This window comes from Lottia gigantea, assembly GCF_000327385.1.
Source record: "Lottia gigantea unplaced genomic scaffold LOTGIsca_147, whole genome shotgun sequence".
Classification (NCBI taxonomy): domain Eukaryota; kingdom Metazoa; phylum Mollusca; class Gastropoda; family Lottiidae; genus Lottia; species Lottia gigantea.
This window is the reverse complement of record NW_008707746.1, coordinates 234,556-248,103: the sequence shown is the minus strand read 5'-3', so window position 1 is coordinate 248,103 and position 13,548 is coordinate 234,556. Positions and strand designations below refer to the sequence as shown.

Sequence of the window (13,548 nt, the reverse complement as noted above, 5' to 3'; positions counted from 1 at the left end):
TCAAAATTGCGCAGGGCCCTAGCCCCAAAAAGAACAACTAGGTTCTCTTTTATTCAAGAAGAAATCCATTTGATTGTTTTTACGCCTAAATATTACACCTCTTTTATTTATTCACAAGTTTTTGTCATGTATGACCCGGATTTCAGTTGAGATGACTCAATTGTTTATGATCAGAATGTTGAAATTTAAACTTTGACCTGAAGGTGGATGCTGTTTATGTCCAACTTGCATCATTTCCTCGCCCAATAGTAAATTGATGAGCCAGAATGAGTCAGTATTTTGTAGTCACCTCAATTTATCCAAACTGGATTCACAAAAGTTTACGGTACACTGAAGTGTCAATAGGGGGTCACCGACAGCACCAAGCATTTAAAGTCATTGATAATATTTGCAACTGGGAAGGCCAGGCTTTGAACCCCTGAAACGCCACAGGTACGAAACTGATCTGTGAGGTGTCCATAAACTGAGTGATGCCCATATACATATACAAAATAAACTTAGCAACGTCTTATAAAGGTTTACATATAGTACTCAAATGGTAGGCCCACCAACATAGTAAATAAATCTTAGTAAATAGATTGACTCAACCATGCGATGGGCTTTTAATAGGACAGAATAATGTAGGGATTGTAACTATATCAAGAGTAGCCTAATTCTTTGTACACCGCTAGGAATGAAATGAATTGAAAGGAGTCTCACGTCCTACACCGTGTGGGCTAATGAAGACGGGCAACGCCATGCAGGGAGCAATGAAGGAAATTTTGCCAGGACAGCGGCATTAGCCTGCTCTTTTTCGATTTCAAACTGTCGAGGGATCTTTAACGTGAACAGCCTGTAGCACACGGGGCCTCGGTTTATTGTCCCATCTGAACGACTAGACGCTTTTTCCATGTCAGCCCCTCTTACCTGCATCACTGACAGGGGGAACCGGGTTGAAAAATCCGAAGGTAGTATCTCGACCTATGCCGGGATTGAACCATAGACCTTCAGGTTAGCGAGCAAGCGTCCAACTCACTGAGCCACCGCGGCTCCATGAGATAAATCAAGACAACACTAACAACACTAATTTATTAACAAGATATGGAAAAGAAAAAAAATTTCTGAATTGACAATAAAAGTTGATTTAACATATTAAATAAAATAAGAATACAAAATACATCTTAGAATATAATATAATGTTAAGGTCAACCAACGCTTATAGTTGCTTATGACATTCAGAACAACCAGCTGCCTGCGTGGTGGGTTTTACCCCAGACATAAACGCACTACAAATGTCGTTTGGCCCTACCAATAAAAAGGCACCATAAATAATATTCCCCAATAGCGACATCTCTCAACTAGCAAATTTATTCAATTTCAGTCCTTCAGTTCTTCAAGTATGACAGACTTGTCAATGCTCTCCTGGGTTGAGAGAGGGGCTAAAGCACACTGCCCAATAGATAAGCGCTAAGCGCCCTAACACTCGAAGAACGTCATAAGACATTAAGGTCAGCACTTTAGTATACATGTGCTTCAGTAGTAAACCTAAAAAATTTTATCAAATCAATTTTCCTTTCTCAATAAGCGTGTCCTAAAGCAATAACAGATCCTCTCTCTACAGGACACATATCGCTGACAGCAATTGAACTTCTCCTGAATGATATACAATTCTTTGTTTATGCAGGCTCTCTGTTGAATTAAGCAGCTTTTATTTGACACAAGAGGAAAATATGTCATTGCAAGGTGCACACACCAAATGAGAAATCTTGAGATGTCGCTAAAAGATTGCACGATATACATATAAAATATAGAATATTATACATTATTATGACTGGGTGATGATAGAGTCCATGTGATCAAAGTATCAAATCTGGGACGACACAATACTTGTCATATCACTGGATCATAGAGGCTACAAGATCGGTTTACCAGACCACGTAATGGCATCACAGTACACCTGAACGAGTAGCCTTTTAATGAGGATAATTTAACTCATATAAAAATCTACTTTCTAATTACAAAATAACACATATTTTAAACTTTTGTTTTCCCACTGTAAATTTTCAGCAAAATATTCTTGTTAAAATGAAAGAAGATTTTAAAGATGGGTTCCCTTATTTTCATTTATCTAAATAAAAATGCTAATACTTATATGAATAGAAAATAGAGGTGTTCTAATGACTTGAAAAAATACCAGTTTGTCTCACATGTCAAAAATTATTCATTATTAGCTACATTAGAAGAGAATTACTAACAGAATTCCAATGAGTGACCGATCAAGAAAGGTCAAAAAGTCTTTTTTGTTTATCCAGACTGTACAAACATGAACATTTATGATTGGTTAAAACTTATATTATATGCAATAAGAACATAATGATATGATTAAGAATACATGATAATTCATTAGAAACATCAATTAATTAAATAGTTTGCTTAATTTGACACTAAAAAACAAGGAAACCCATCTTCAAGCAGAGCAGGTATTCTAGGGGTCTTTCTGAGGAGAGATTCGGTCTTAGCAATGGTCTTTCTAAGTAAAGACTCTTCTAAGCAGAGTTGTTTGAAGGAGAGAGTGCAAGCAGAGATGACTAGGTCTAAGCGATTACAAAATTACACAAATATCAAAGCTTTGGCTGCCCTAAAGAGCCAGTCTAACCAGTCTTAAGCACATTGTCTCAGCAGAGGGTTTTTCTAAAAGGTCTTAAGCAGAGACTCAATTTAAGACACTTTAGGTCCCCATAGTGTAAGCATAGGGTATGTTGAAATCTCAGCAGGTCTTTTTTGTGTGAAGGGTTTTAGCAAAGGGTATGTTCAAATCTAAGCAGGTCTCTGTCCCATGTTTAAACACAGGGTTAGTCTTACGTTTTTCAAAAATAAAGAAGCAAGGTTATAAATCTTGACATATGTTAGACATCCTTGGGCCTTATTCTAAAAAAAAAACTACTATTATCTTGAATAAAATTAAGATTTTTTAAAAGCAATAATCTGATTGGACAATAAAACTAAATTTAAATTCATTTTTAGTGATTGACCAATCAGATGACGGAATGAAGTTTTCGAGAATAAGGCCACAGGTTAATGAGTTAAAGGACATATTGAGCCAATAAAAATTCTGCTATTGGTTAAAGTGATACTACGTCTTAGAATGAACATAAAATTTAAGTTCTCGAAATGGTCAATATGAGTATATATTCATCAGTGAACTTACCTGGTGTCATAAAGTTTCAACAGAATCCCTGTAAAATCTAGAAAATTCATAAAACAAAGCAATTATTGAAAAAACGCTTAATCATAATATTAAGCGTTTTTCAAAAGGTAATTGCATTTTTATTAAGTTTTTTGGATTTATCGGATTATATAAGGATCCTGTTATGTTATTTATGACACCAGGTATATCTACTGATGAATATATACTCTTATTGGCCAAGTTTAAATTTTTTAAATTTTATGTTTATTCTAAGACGTAGTATCCCTTTAAGAGATGTGACATACGTAACAAGGTAACAATTTAGTTGATGAAATAACAAGTTAATATGAGATAGTCTCATAATTGCTAACTTTCAAACCAATCAAAATAAGACGCAAAAAAGTGCTAAAGTAGAAATCCCTGCCTGGACTTCTTAGCAGCTATGGGTGCTGATATAGGGCAAGACTAAATGAAATAGGACATTTCTGGATAGGATAGTGCAGATGAGATAACATCTTAACTGATAACCTTAAAATCCAACGATAATTTGACAGCAAAGGGTTAAAGTTCAGATCTGATTCAATAATTATCATGTTATCTATAATGTTATCAAATTATGTAGGCCTTGAAAACAAAAACAAACTTCCAATTTCTCAATTACCTTAATGGTCACTTTCAGGCAAAACCTTCTCCAGTGCAGTTGATGGCATCACAATATCAGTCATAACTGTATCAGAGAGGTTAATAATTCTTGGAAGAGAAGAGTGGACAGTCTCTCAGGGTACTGCTACATATTGAATTAATTATTAAGGCCAAATAAACAATTTCAGCTAAGTGGACTCTCTGAAAGGAAGAAACATTGACAAAGAGTGGAATTTGAGCATTCCCAAACTTGCATGCAACACCTGCCAATGAAGACCTAGACCAAACTTCTTGAACCTTCCATTTTGATCATGCATGCATGGCAAGAAAAAGATATCGCCAGCAAGAAAAAGAATGCTTAACTATAGAAATTGAAACCACACTTCCCTATGGGTTGTCTTTATCTTTTAGAGAGTTCACATTGTTAAATAATATTACTTTGCATTGTACTGTTATAATACCTTGAAGCCAAATCAAAGTGGAGAGTATGTGAACTCCCTTAGGCAAATCTTCAAAATAATTTGGATCCTTACTGACTACTTTAAGCTTATACAAAAGAAACTAGGTTACTACAACCTTAAAGATTGGTTCACTTATTTTCATTAGTGAAAATATAAATGCTAATACTTATATGAATAGAAAGTAGAGGTGTTCTAATGACTTGGAAAAATACCAGTTTGTCTCGCATGTCCAAAATTAATTCATAATTAGCTAAATTAGAAGCAGAATTCCAATGAGTGACCATATCAAGAAAGGTCAAAAAGTCTTTTTTGTTTATCCAGACTGTACATACATGGACATTTATGATTGTTTAAAACTCTTAATTACATACAATATAAAAAAAATAATGATATGATTAAGAATACAGTGTAATTCATTAGAAGTACCAATTAATCAGATAGTTTGCTTAATTTGATACTAAAAAATAAGGAAACCCATCTTTAAGGCAAGGACTTATTATATCCACTGTTAGCTTAAATTCACACAATGAGAGTTGCTCAACCAGTTATGATGCTTGCTAACTAGACTGGAGGTCTGACAAGTAATTTTTGAATCTCTAAGTAAGCCTAGAATTGTCCCTAATATGAAATCTTTAGCTCAAAAAATTGCAAGTAGCACTTTTCACATTGAAGATAAATATAAGCTTATCAAATGAAGATAACAAAAATCAGTGTTATTAAAAAATATAGGAATTTGTTGATTGGTTCCTGAAAGTTTGAGCAAGATGCTGCAGTAAGAAAAGGAGTCAAAAGTCAAGTGGATGCCAAAAAAGGAGGGGTTATCATTTGGCAAAAGTTTTTTTGGTAAGTTATAAAGGCAAAGAGTACAAAAATAATCAAAATAATGAAGCTCTGTACAATTAATGAGAGCTAAGGTATAGAAAATAAAATATTTTCTTTTGTTTTTCACACTTCATATTTGGCAATGCCTGATGAGAGGTCAAAGTTCATCCAAGACAAGAAATATTGCAAGACACTGCACATGACATAATTTTCACCCTTATGGAGCAAAGATATTTTTAATAGATATAAGTTGCTTCAACAAATAAAAAAGCTGTGCTGTCCTTATCCCTTTTCAGGATATAAATCAGACAACCAGTTCTCTTGCGATTCCATAAAATCTACAACCATTTCTTACAAGAACATAAACTTCGGATCAGAAGGATCCAGGCTACAAACTAATCTGTGACCAAACCTGGTGGAATTGATCTTCCCATATCATTCAAACCCATTTACAGCTGGGTCAACTGGAAAGTGAAATTCTGAAAACTGTTACAGAGACAGCTCAAATTGAGCTCTATCATCTAGTAAAGCAAATATGTAGATGACTATATCTTTTTTAAATAGCTTGGATCAAACTTAAAGGGATACTACGTTTTAGAATGAACATAAAATTTAAGTTCTCCAAATGGTCAATATGAGTATATATTCATCAGTGAACTTACCTGGTGTCATAAAGTTACAACAGAATCCCTGTAAAATCTGGAAAATTGGAAAATTCATAAAACTAAGTAATTATTGAAAAACGCTTAATCATGATATTAAGTGTTTTTCAATAGTTAATTGAATATTTATGGATAATTACTAAGTTTTTTGGATTTATCGGATTATATAAGGATCCTGTTATGTTATTTATGACACCAGGTATATCTACTGGCTCTTATTCGCCAAGTTTAAAATTCTTCAATTTTATGTTAATGTTAAGACGTAGTATCACTTTAAATACAGAATTTTTTCACTAAAAAATCTCAGACTGCGCTGATCGGGAAATTCCAATATATTGGAACATATAAGGAATCACAGATGTAAGGCAAAAGCCAACAACAGAATATGTAGAAATTATATAACTTGTTTCCACTGATGGATGAAGCTTGTTTGGCGTTTCTAAATTTGCCAAATAAGAAAAGTAACGTACTGTTAATTTTTGCAGGACAAGTTTAACAACAGCTAATAGTACAGCACCGAAAACAAAACGAAGCAGACTATAAATGACCCAGTTTAAAGAAGGGGTCATAATGTGGTATGGTAGTGATGTTTCGGGTATGGTCGATAATCCAAACTGATAATTCATCCACATTCCAGTAGAAAATCCCATATAAATAGCGACAATACGAACACCTGAGCCTTTCGCAACATCTTTACCTTGAGCAGGATAGCACACAGTGACAGCAGCTAAACAGATAATCCAGACTACGAATGGTGATAAAGGATGAGACTGGAAAAAAATATCTACCTCACTTAAATAAGGCATTGTGACTGCCATGATTACCAAAGCATACACAATACCACATAACACATCCTGAAAAATAAAATAAATAAAATAAAATTGATTTTTACTCTTAAAGTGATACTATGTCTTAGAATGAACATAAAATTTAATTCTCAAGAATGGTCAATATGAGTATATATTCATCAGTGAACTTACCTGGTGTCATAAAGTTACAACAGAATCCCTGTAAAATCTGGAAAATTCATAAAACTAAGTAATTATTGAAAAACGCTTTCAAAATCATAATATTAAGCGTTTTTCAATAGTTAATTGCATGTTTATGGATAATTACTAAGTTTTTTGGATTTATCAGATTATATAAGGATCTTGTTATGTTATTCATAACACCAGGTATATCTACTGATGAATATATACTCTTATTGGCCAAGTTTAAAATTTTTAAATTTCATGTTTATTCTAAGACATAGTATCCCTTTAAAGATGGGTTCCTTTATTTTCATTTACGAAAATGAAAATGCTAATACTTATATGAATGGAAAGCAAACTATTAGATTAATTGGTGTTTCTAATGAATTATCATGTATTCTTAATCATCATTATATTTTTATATTGCATATAATTTTAGTTTTAACCAATCATAAATGTCCATGTATGTACAGTCTGGATAAACAAAAAAAGACGTTTTGACCTTTCTTGATCGGTCAGTCATTGGAATTCTGTTAGTAATTCTCTTCTAATTTAGCCAATTATGAATTAATTATGGACATGTAAAACAAACTGGTATTTTTCCAAGTCTGGATAAACAAAAAAAGGCCTTTTGACCTTTCTTGATCGGTCACTCATTGGAATTCTGCAAGCAACTTCTAATTTAGCTAATTATGAATTAATTATGGACATGTGAGACAAACTGGTATTTTTCTAAGTCATTAGAACAACTCTACTTTCTATTCATATAAGTATTAGCATTTTCATTTTCATAAATGAAAATAAGGGAAGCCATCTTTAATGAAAATAAATGATTTACACAGTATAATAAATGTTTGTTACACATCAGTACACTATATTGAACTTGTCAAGCTATTGTCAATGATACAAGCTGTGACAAGTGACAAAATGTTTAAGGTTCATTCTAATAACTAGCTTGTACTGCTAGTTAACAATTTTTCGCATGACGGATCCGCAAGGGCCATTTATGTCCGCATGACACGTATATGGAATCTTAGCTTTAATGTTGATTAAAGACATCATTTTTTATATCTGTTGAAAAAATACATAAAAAAAAAATGATTTTAGTACAATAAAAGCACCCTGTTTGAATTCTAGACGTAATAGATTCTACCAAAATTATATTTCATGCTTAAAATTGGCATCTTTTACTCACAAACATGTTTGGTTAGTAAATTTACTAATTTTTACTAATATTCTTAAGTTTGCAACCTTAAAGATGGGTTTCCTTATTTTTGAGTATCAAATTAAGCAAACTATTTAATTAATGGGTGTTTCTAATGAATTATCATGTATTCTTAATCATATCATTATGTTCTTATTGCATAAAATTAAGAGTTTTAGCCAATCGTAAATGTCCATGTATGAACAGTCTGGATAAACAAAAAAAGACTTTTTGATCTTTCTTTATCGGTCACTCATTGGAATTCTGCTGGTAATTCCCTTCTAATTTAGCTAATTATGAATTAATTATGGACATGTGAGACAAACTGGTATTTTTCCAAGTCATTAGAACACCTCTACTTTCTATTCATATAAGTATTAGCATATTCATTTATATAAATGAAAATAAGGGAACCCATCTTTAAGCAGAGAACTAGCTCCTCAATTAAATGAGATAAATGACAGTCTACTGAATCAAGGGACACATTTTATAACCACTCATAATCTCATAATAACTCAAGACAACATAAACTAAGATGGATACAATTATTTTGACATACTTGTGGGGTCAGAACATGAAGTTTTTATGAACATTTACCATACCGTATTCATGTATCACATAGGCTTGAGGCAAGTCTCGCAAGCGAATACGCCCACCAGCAGCTTAAAAAAGAGCTAAATGTGAACTGTAAAACAAACTCTATATCGTAGCCCGTAGAGTGAGCACGAGCCAAAAGGTGAAAAAAAACGAACGTAATATCAGAGTTTTATCCGATATCTCTCAAGAGCACGAGCCAAAAAGTGAAAAAAAAATGAACGCGATATCAGAGTTTTATACGATATCTCTCAAGAAAATTATCAGATCATCACCAAATTCAATAGTGCACATCTTTATAATGATATTGACACACATACAAACAATCAAAAGAATCCATAGAGAAATGTAGCCTGTAGAGTGAGTACGAGGTAAATGTGGACGGACGGACCGACGAACTGTCCGACAGGGGCAACTACAATATACGCCCATACTTATGTGTGGGTGTATAAAAATAATACTCACTAGTATTGTGTGGACACCAAGATACAGCCGACTTAAACATGTCAATACAGTCCAAATTGGAACACAGCTAATAGCTAGCCATACTGGAAACTAAAAGAATCAAAAAAAAATTTGTAAGCATTTGGATAACTTTGTGGTAAAGCACCACCATAAACACAGAATAGAGCCACTCTATCTCACAAAGATGAATATATAGACTAGCATTAGTACTAGTGTTGAAACGGTTAGTGAATTTTACTAACCGGGTAATCGTCGGCAATAACCTTTTGTTACCCGGTTAATTACTAAAGATTATAAAAGGAGTCAGTAACTCACTGTTAAGTAAACTAGAATTTACAAGTGTAAATGAATACCCAGGAAGATTTTGGCTAGTTCCCCGCGAATTGTGGGTACAAATCGACAGATACCAAACAACCCCCGTCCGCTTCAATGTAAGATTACGAGCGGGCATGACAGTGTTCAGATGGACTGTCGCCATTGTCACTCATTGCTACAGTCTCTAACAGATCAAAGGTTTTTATACCAGTTGTGGGGTCAGTGTAATGAGTGTATCTCATTGAAGTCACCGCAAATCAGTGTACTGGTTCCACAACTGGTATAAAACTATTGTCTCAATGAATCCGTTCTCATGAATATTAATAAGCTTGAAGCTGATTGACAGGCAAGAAGCTGTAATAGTTGTTCAGGAAAAAATCAAGAGAGATGCAATACATACCTCATATCGTAATAACAATAAATAAGCCATTACAACAGGCATAGCAGTACCTGCCATGGCATGGGTTGACGGCAACGAAAACTCATTCAAATGATGAGTTTCAAGGTGAATAACTGGAGGGGAACGCGGGCGGGGCACTTTGAGATAGTCTTTTGTTGCTTGTCCAAGATACATCACCAAGGTCCAAACCCAAACAGTTTGTCGACCCAACACAGAGTCCATATTCCAAATAACAAAAGGGTAAAATGTCAGATAGAAAATCTCGTCTCCCATGAAAGCACCAACGGCAGCAAGATAGTATGGCAAAGAATATTTGATTGTATAATGTTGTTTAGCTGATTTGGAACCATTGAGCAGACTGTTTGGTGTCGTTCCATTTTGCACAATGTTGCTACTATTATGGATGGAATTTTGGTTATTTTGCACAAAACCATTCTTGAGTTCATGATGAGAGGTAGAAAACCCATTGTGGTTAGCATTGATATCTTTTTCAAATTTATGGTTGTTGTATCCATTTGTGGCGAAACCGTTTTTAATTCCATTCCTGGTCAGCTTCACATCATCGTACGCAGTTCCTCCGTTGCTAACGAATCCATTTGACGTGTGGGAGTGGCCATTCTGACACAAATTCCTATCATTCTGAAATTCCAGGCCACACACTTGTTGGAAACGCTGGACATGTTTCTGGTCCGAAAGGCTGCGTACGATATCCATCTTATTCTTTATGAAGCGAATGAATTAAGTCCTTTGTCATACATCCAAATAGTCAAAAAGAGCCCCAAAAAATGAGTCGTAAATAATTTTTAGATAACTAATCTGACAACACCGGCGTTTCCCTCTCAACCTCTCTACAGGTCACGTGATTGTCAACAAGTGTGAGTAATCGACCTTGATTAATATCATGACCAGATCACCCAGCCTTTCGTCAGTGGTGTGGGTGTGACTAATGACCACTTACTGGTCATTATATTTTTACACGTCCGTTAAATATATAAAAAAAAAGTGCTTAAACCAGAATTAAACAGCGTGCAAAAATATACTTTTCAATTCCAAATGGCAATTTGAAAGGGACAGCATGCAATCTTTTCACTACCGGTATCAAAAACGTCGAAAATTAAAGGGCCTACCTGAAAATTATTCTAAATATTAGGCCTACATCATGATGTAGGCAACTGGGGGGATTCATCACCATTTAGATGAATATTGTTATTTCGCAATATCATCTGTAACACAATAATCGTTTTAATTGTATTTGATTGATTGATTGTATATATTGTGTATATATGATATCTTATGTCAAAATTGTTTCTTTTATGTTTGGGTTCACTTGTAAAAAGGCCTTTATGCCTTATAATTGTTAGCCAAATAAATTATTTGTAGTCGACTAAGGTTGTAGACTAGTTAACTGTGAGTTAAAGCTGAGTTTCCTTTCGTACGGATACGGCAAAAATCACTTTCATTAAAATAAGTAAGAGTATTTCCTTATTTACAGGTGCAGAATAGATACGGTTCCGTATGCGACATCCAGTACGGTTTTTCGAACCGGACCATGTAGCGATTGGTACGGAACCGGATACAGAACCGTGTCCTGAAACACACATATGAAAACACAGTTTGGGCAGCCCGCACCGCAAAAAGCTAAAAATATAAGGTAGGGGAATTCCAAAGTTCGCTCTTTCTTCGACACGTGACAACACCGATGCCATGTCGAAAAGAGACCCTTGCCGCATGACTAACCGCATTTACGGAAACATAACCTGCCCTGTGCCGTGTCAACACTCGGACCGGAGCCGCACCGGATCCGTACTAAAGGAAACGCAGCTGTAGGCCTATACTCATAACTGTCGACGAGTTGACATGTGGACTCATTCAAGTAATTCAATTGAACCTCCTCTAACCTTTTCCATGAAATCGCATTAAAACCTTTCCAATATGGCTGAAAAAGAATTTCCAAAAATAGCATACAATCATTTGCACAAGTTAGCTATTGGACGTTTTCCGTCTATATGGCCTATAAGAGAGCAGAATATCGGCAACTTTTCCTGGGCTAACTTTCCCTATGGGAGATTTCTCAATTCTGTTTTTTTCTAAATATCTAGATGGCCCACGTGGATATGTGTTCAAAATTTCGGCTTTGTAGCTTTGTGACTTTTCAAAATAAAAACTTATAAGCACACTTCGAGCAGTCGTCCCTTGTAACTAAAAATTTTATATTTTTTTCTCTAATTGTTTTTTTCTCTGATTCCTTTCTTCCCTCACACTACCTCTCAGTCTTTATCATTCCCTCACACTACCTCTCAATTTTTTTCATTCCCTCACACTACCTTTCAACCTCTATCATTCCCTCACACAACCTCTCAGTCTTTATCATTCCCACACACTACCTCTCAATCTTTATCGTTCCCTCACATTACCTCTCAATCTTTATCATTCTCTCACGCTACCTTTCAGTCTTTATCATTCCCTCACACTACCTCTCAGTCTTTATCATTCCCTCACACTACCTCTCAATCTTTATCATTCCCTCACACTACCTCTCAGTCTTCATCATTCCCCCACACTACCTCTCAATCTTTATCAGTCCCTCACACTACCTCTCAGTCTTTATCATTCCCTCACACTACCTCACAGTCTTTATCATTCCCTCACACTACCTCTCAATCTTTATCATTCCCTCACACTACCTCTTCATCTTTATCATTCCCTCACACTACCTGTTCATCTTTATCATTCCCTCACACTACCTCTCAATCTTTATCATTCCCTCACACTACCTCTCAATCTTTATCATTCCCTCACACTACCTCTCAATCTTTATCATTCCATCACACTACCTCTCAATCTTTATCATTCCATCACACTACCTCTCAATCTTTATCATTCCCTCACACTACCTCACAATCTTTATCATTCCCTCACACTACCTCTTAATCTTTATCATTCCCTCACACTACCTTTCAATCTTTATCATTCCCTCACACTACCTCTCAATCTTTATCATTCCTTCACACTACCTCAGTCTTTATCATTCCCTCACACTACCTCTCAGTCTTTATCATTCCCTCACACTACCTCTCAATCTTTATCATTCCCTCACACTACCTCTCAATCTTTATCATTCCCTCACACTACCTCTCAATCTTTATCATTCACTCACACTACCTCTCAATCTTTATCATTCCTTCACACAACCTCTCAATCTTTATCTTTTCCTCACACTACCTCTCAGTCTTCATCATTCCCTCATACTACCTCTCAATCTATATCATTCCCTCACACTACCTCTCAATCTTTATCATTCCTTCACACAACCTCTCAATCTTTATCATTTCCTCACACTACCTCTCAGTCTTCATCATTCCCTCACACTACCTCTCAATCTTTATCATTCCCTCACACTACCTCTCATTCTTTATCATTCCCTCACACTACCTCTCAATCTTTATCATTCCCTCACACTACCTCTCAATCTTTATCAGTCACTCACAATCTTTATCATTCCCTCACACTACCTCTCAGTCTTCATCATTCCCTCACACTACCTCTCAATCTTTATCAGTCCCTCACAATCTTTATCATTCCCTCACACTGCCTCTCAATCTTTATCATTCCCCCACACTACCTCTCAATCTTTATCATTCCCTCACAATCTTTATCATTCCCTCACACTGCCTCTCAATCTTTATCATTCCCCCACACTACCTCTGAATCTTCATCATTCCCTCACACTACCTCTCAATCTTTATCATTCCCTCACACTACCTCTCAATCTTTATCATTCCTTCACACAACCTCTCAATCTTTATCATTCCAGACCTTGGCCAGTGCTTTACATAGAAGTTTTTA

The 13,548-nt window shown here is 35.1% G+C and overlaps 2 protein-coding genes across 2 annotated transcripts; one reads left to right on the top strand and one right to left on the bottom strand.

Annotated features, from left to right (window-relative positions):
- Positions 1–6,046: 6,046 nt before the first annotated feature.
- Positions 6,047–10,416, bottom strand: LOTGIDRAFT_140415 (hypothetical protein; the record flags this gene model as incomplete). The annotated part of the gene is made up of 4 exons (XM_009050218.1): positions 6,047–6,607; positions 8,988–9,077; positions 9,703–10,037; positions 10,326–10,416. The coding sequence occupies 4 exons, from the start codon at positions 10,414–10,416 to the stop codon at positions 6,047–6,049; spliced, it is 1,077 nt and encodes a 358-aa protein (XP_009048466.1).
- Positions 10,417–11,956: 1,540 nt separating this feature from the next.
- Positions 11,957–12,718, top strand: LOTGIDRAFT_140448 (hypothetical protein; the record flags this gene model as incomplete). The annotated part of the gene is made up of 1 exon (XM_009050217.1): positions 11,957–12,718. A coding segment is annotated over one exon (762 nt), but the record flags the coding sequence as incomplete, so codon positions are not given.
- Positions 12,719–13,548: the final 830 nt, after the last annotated feature.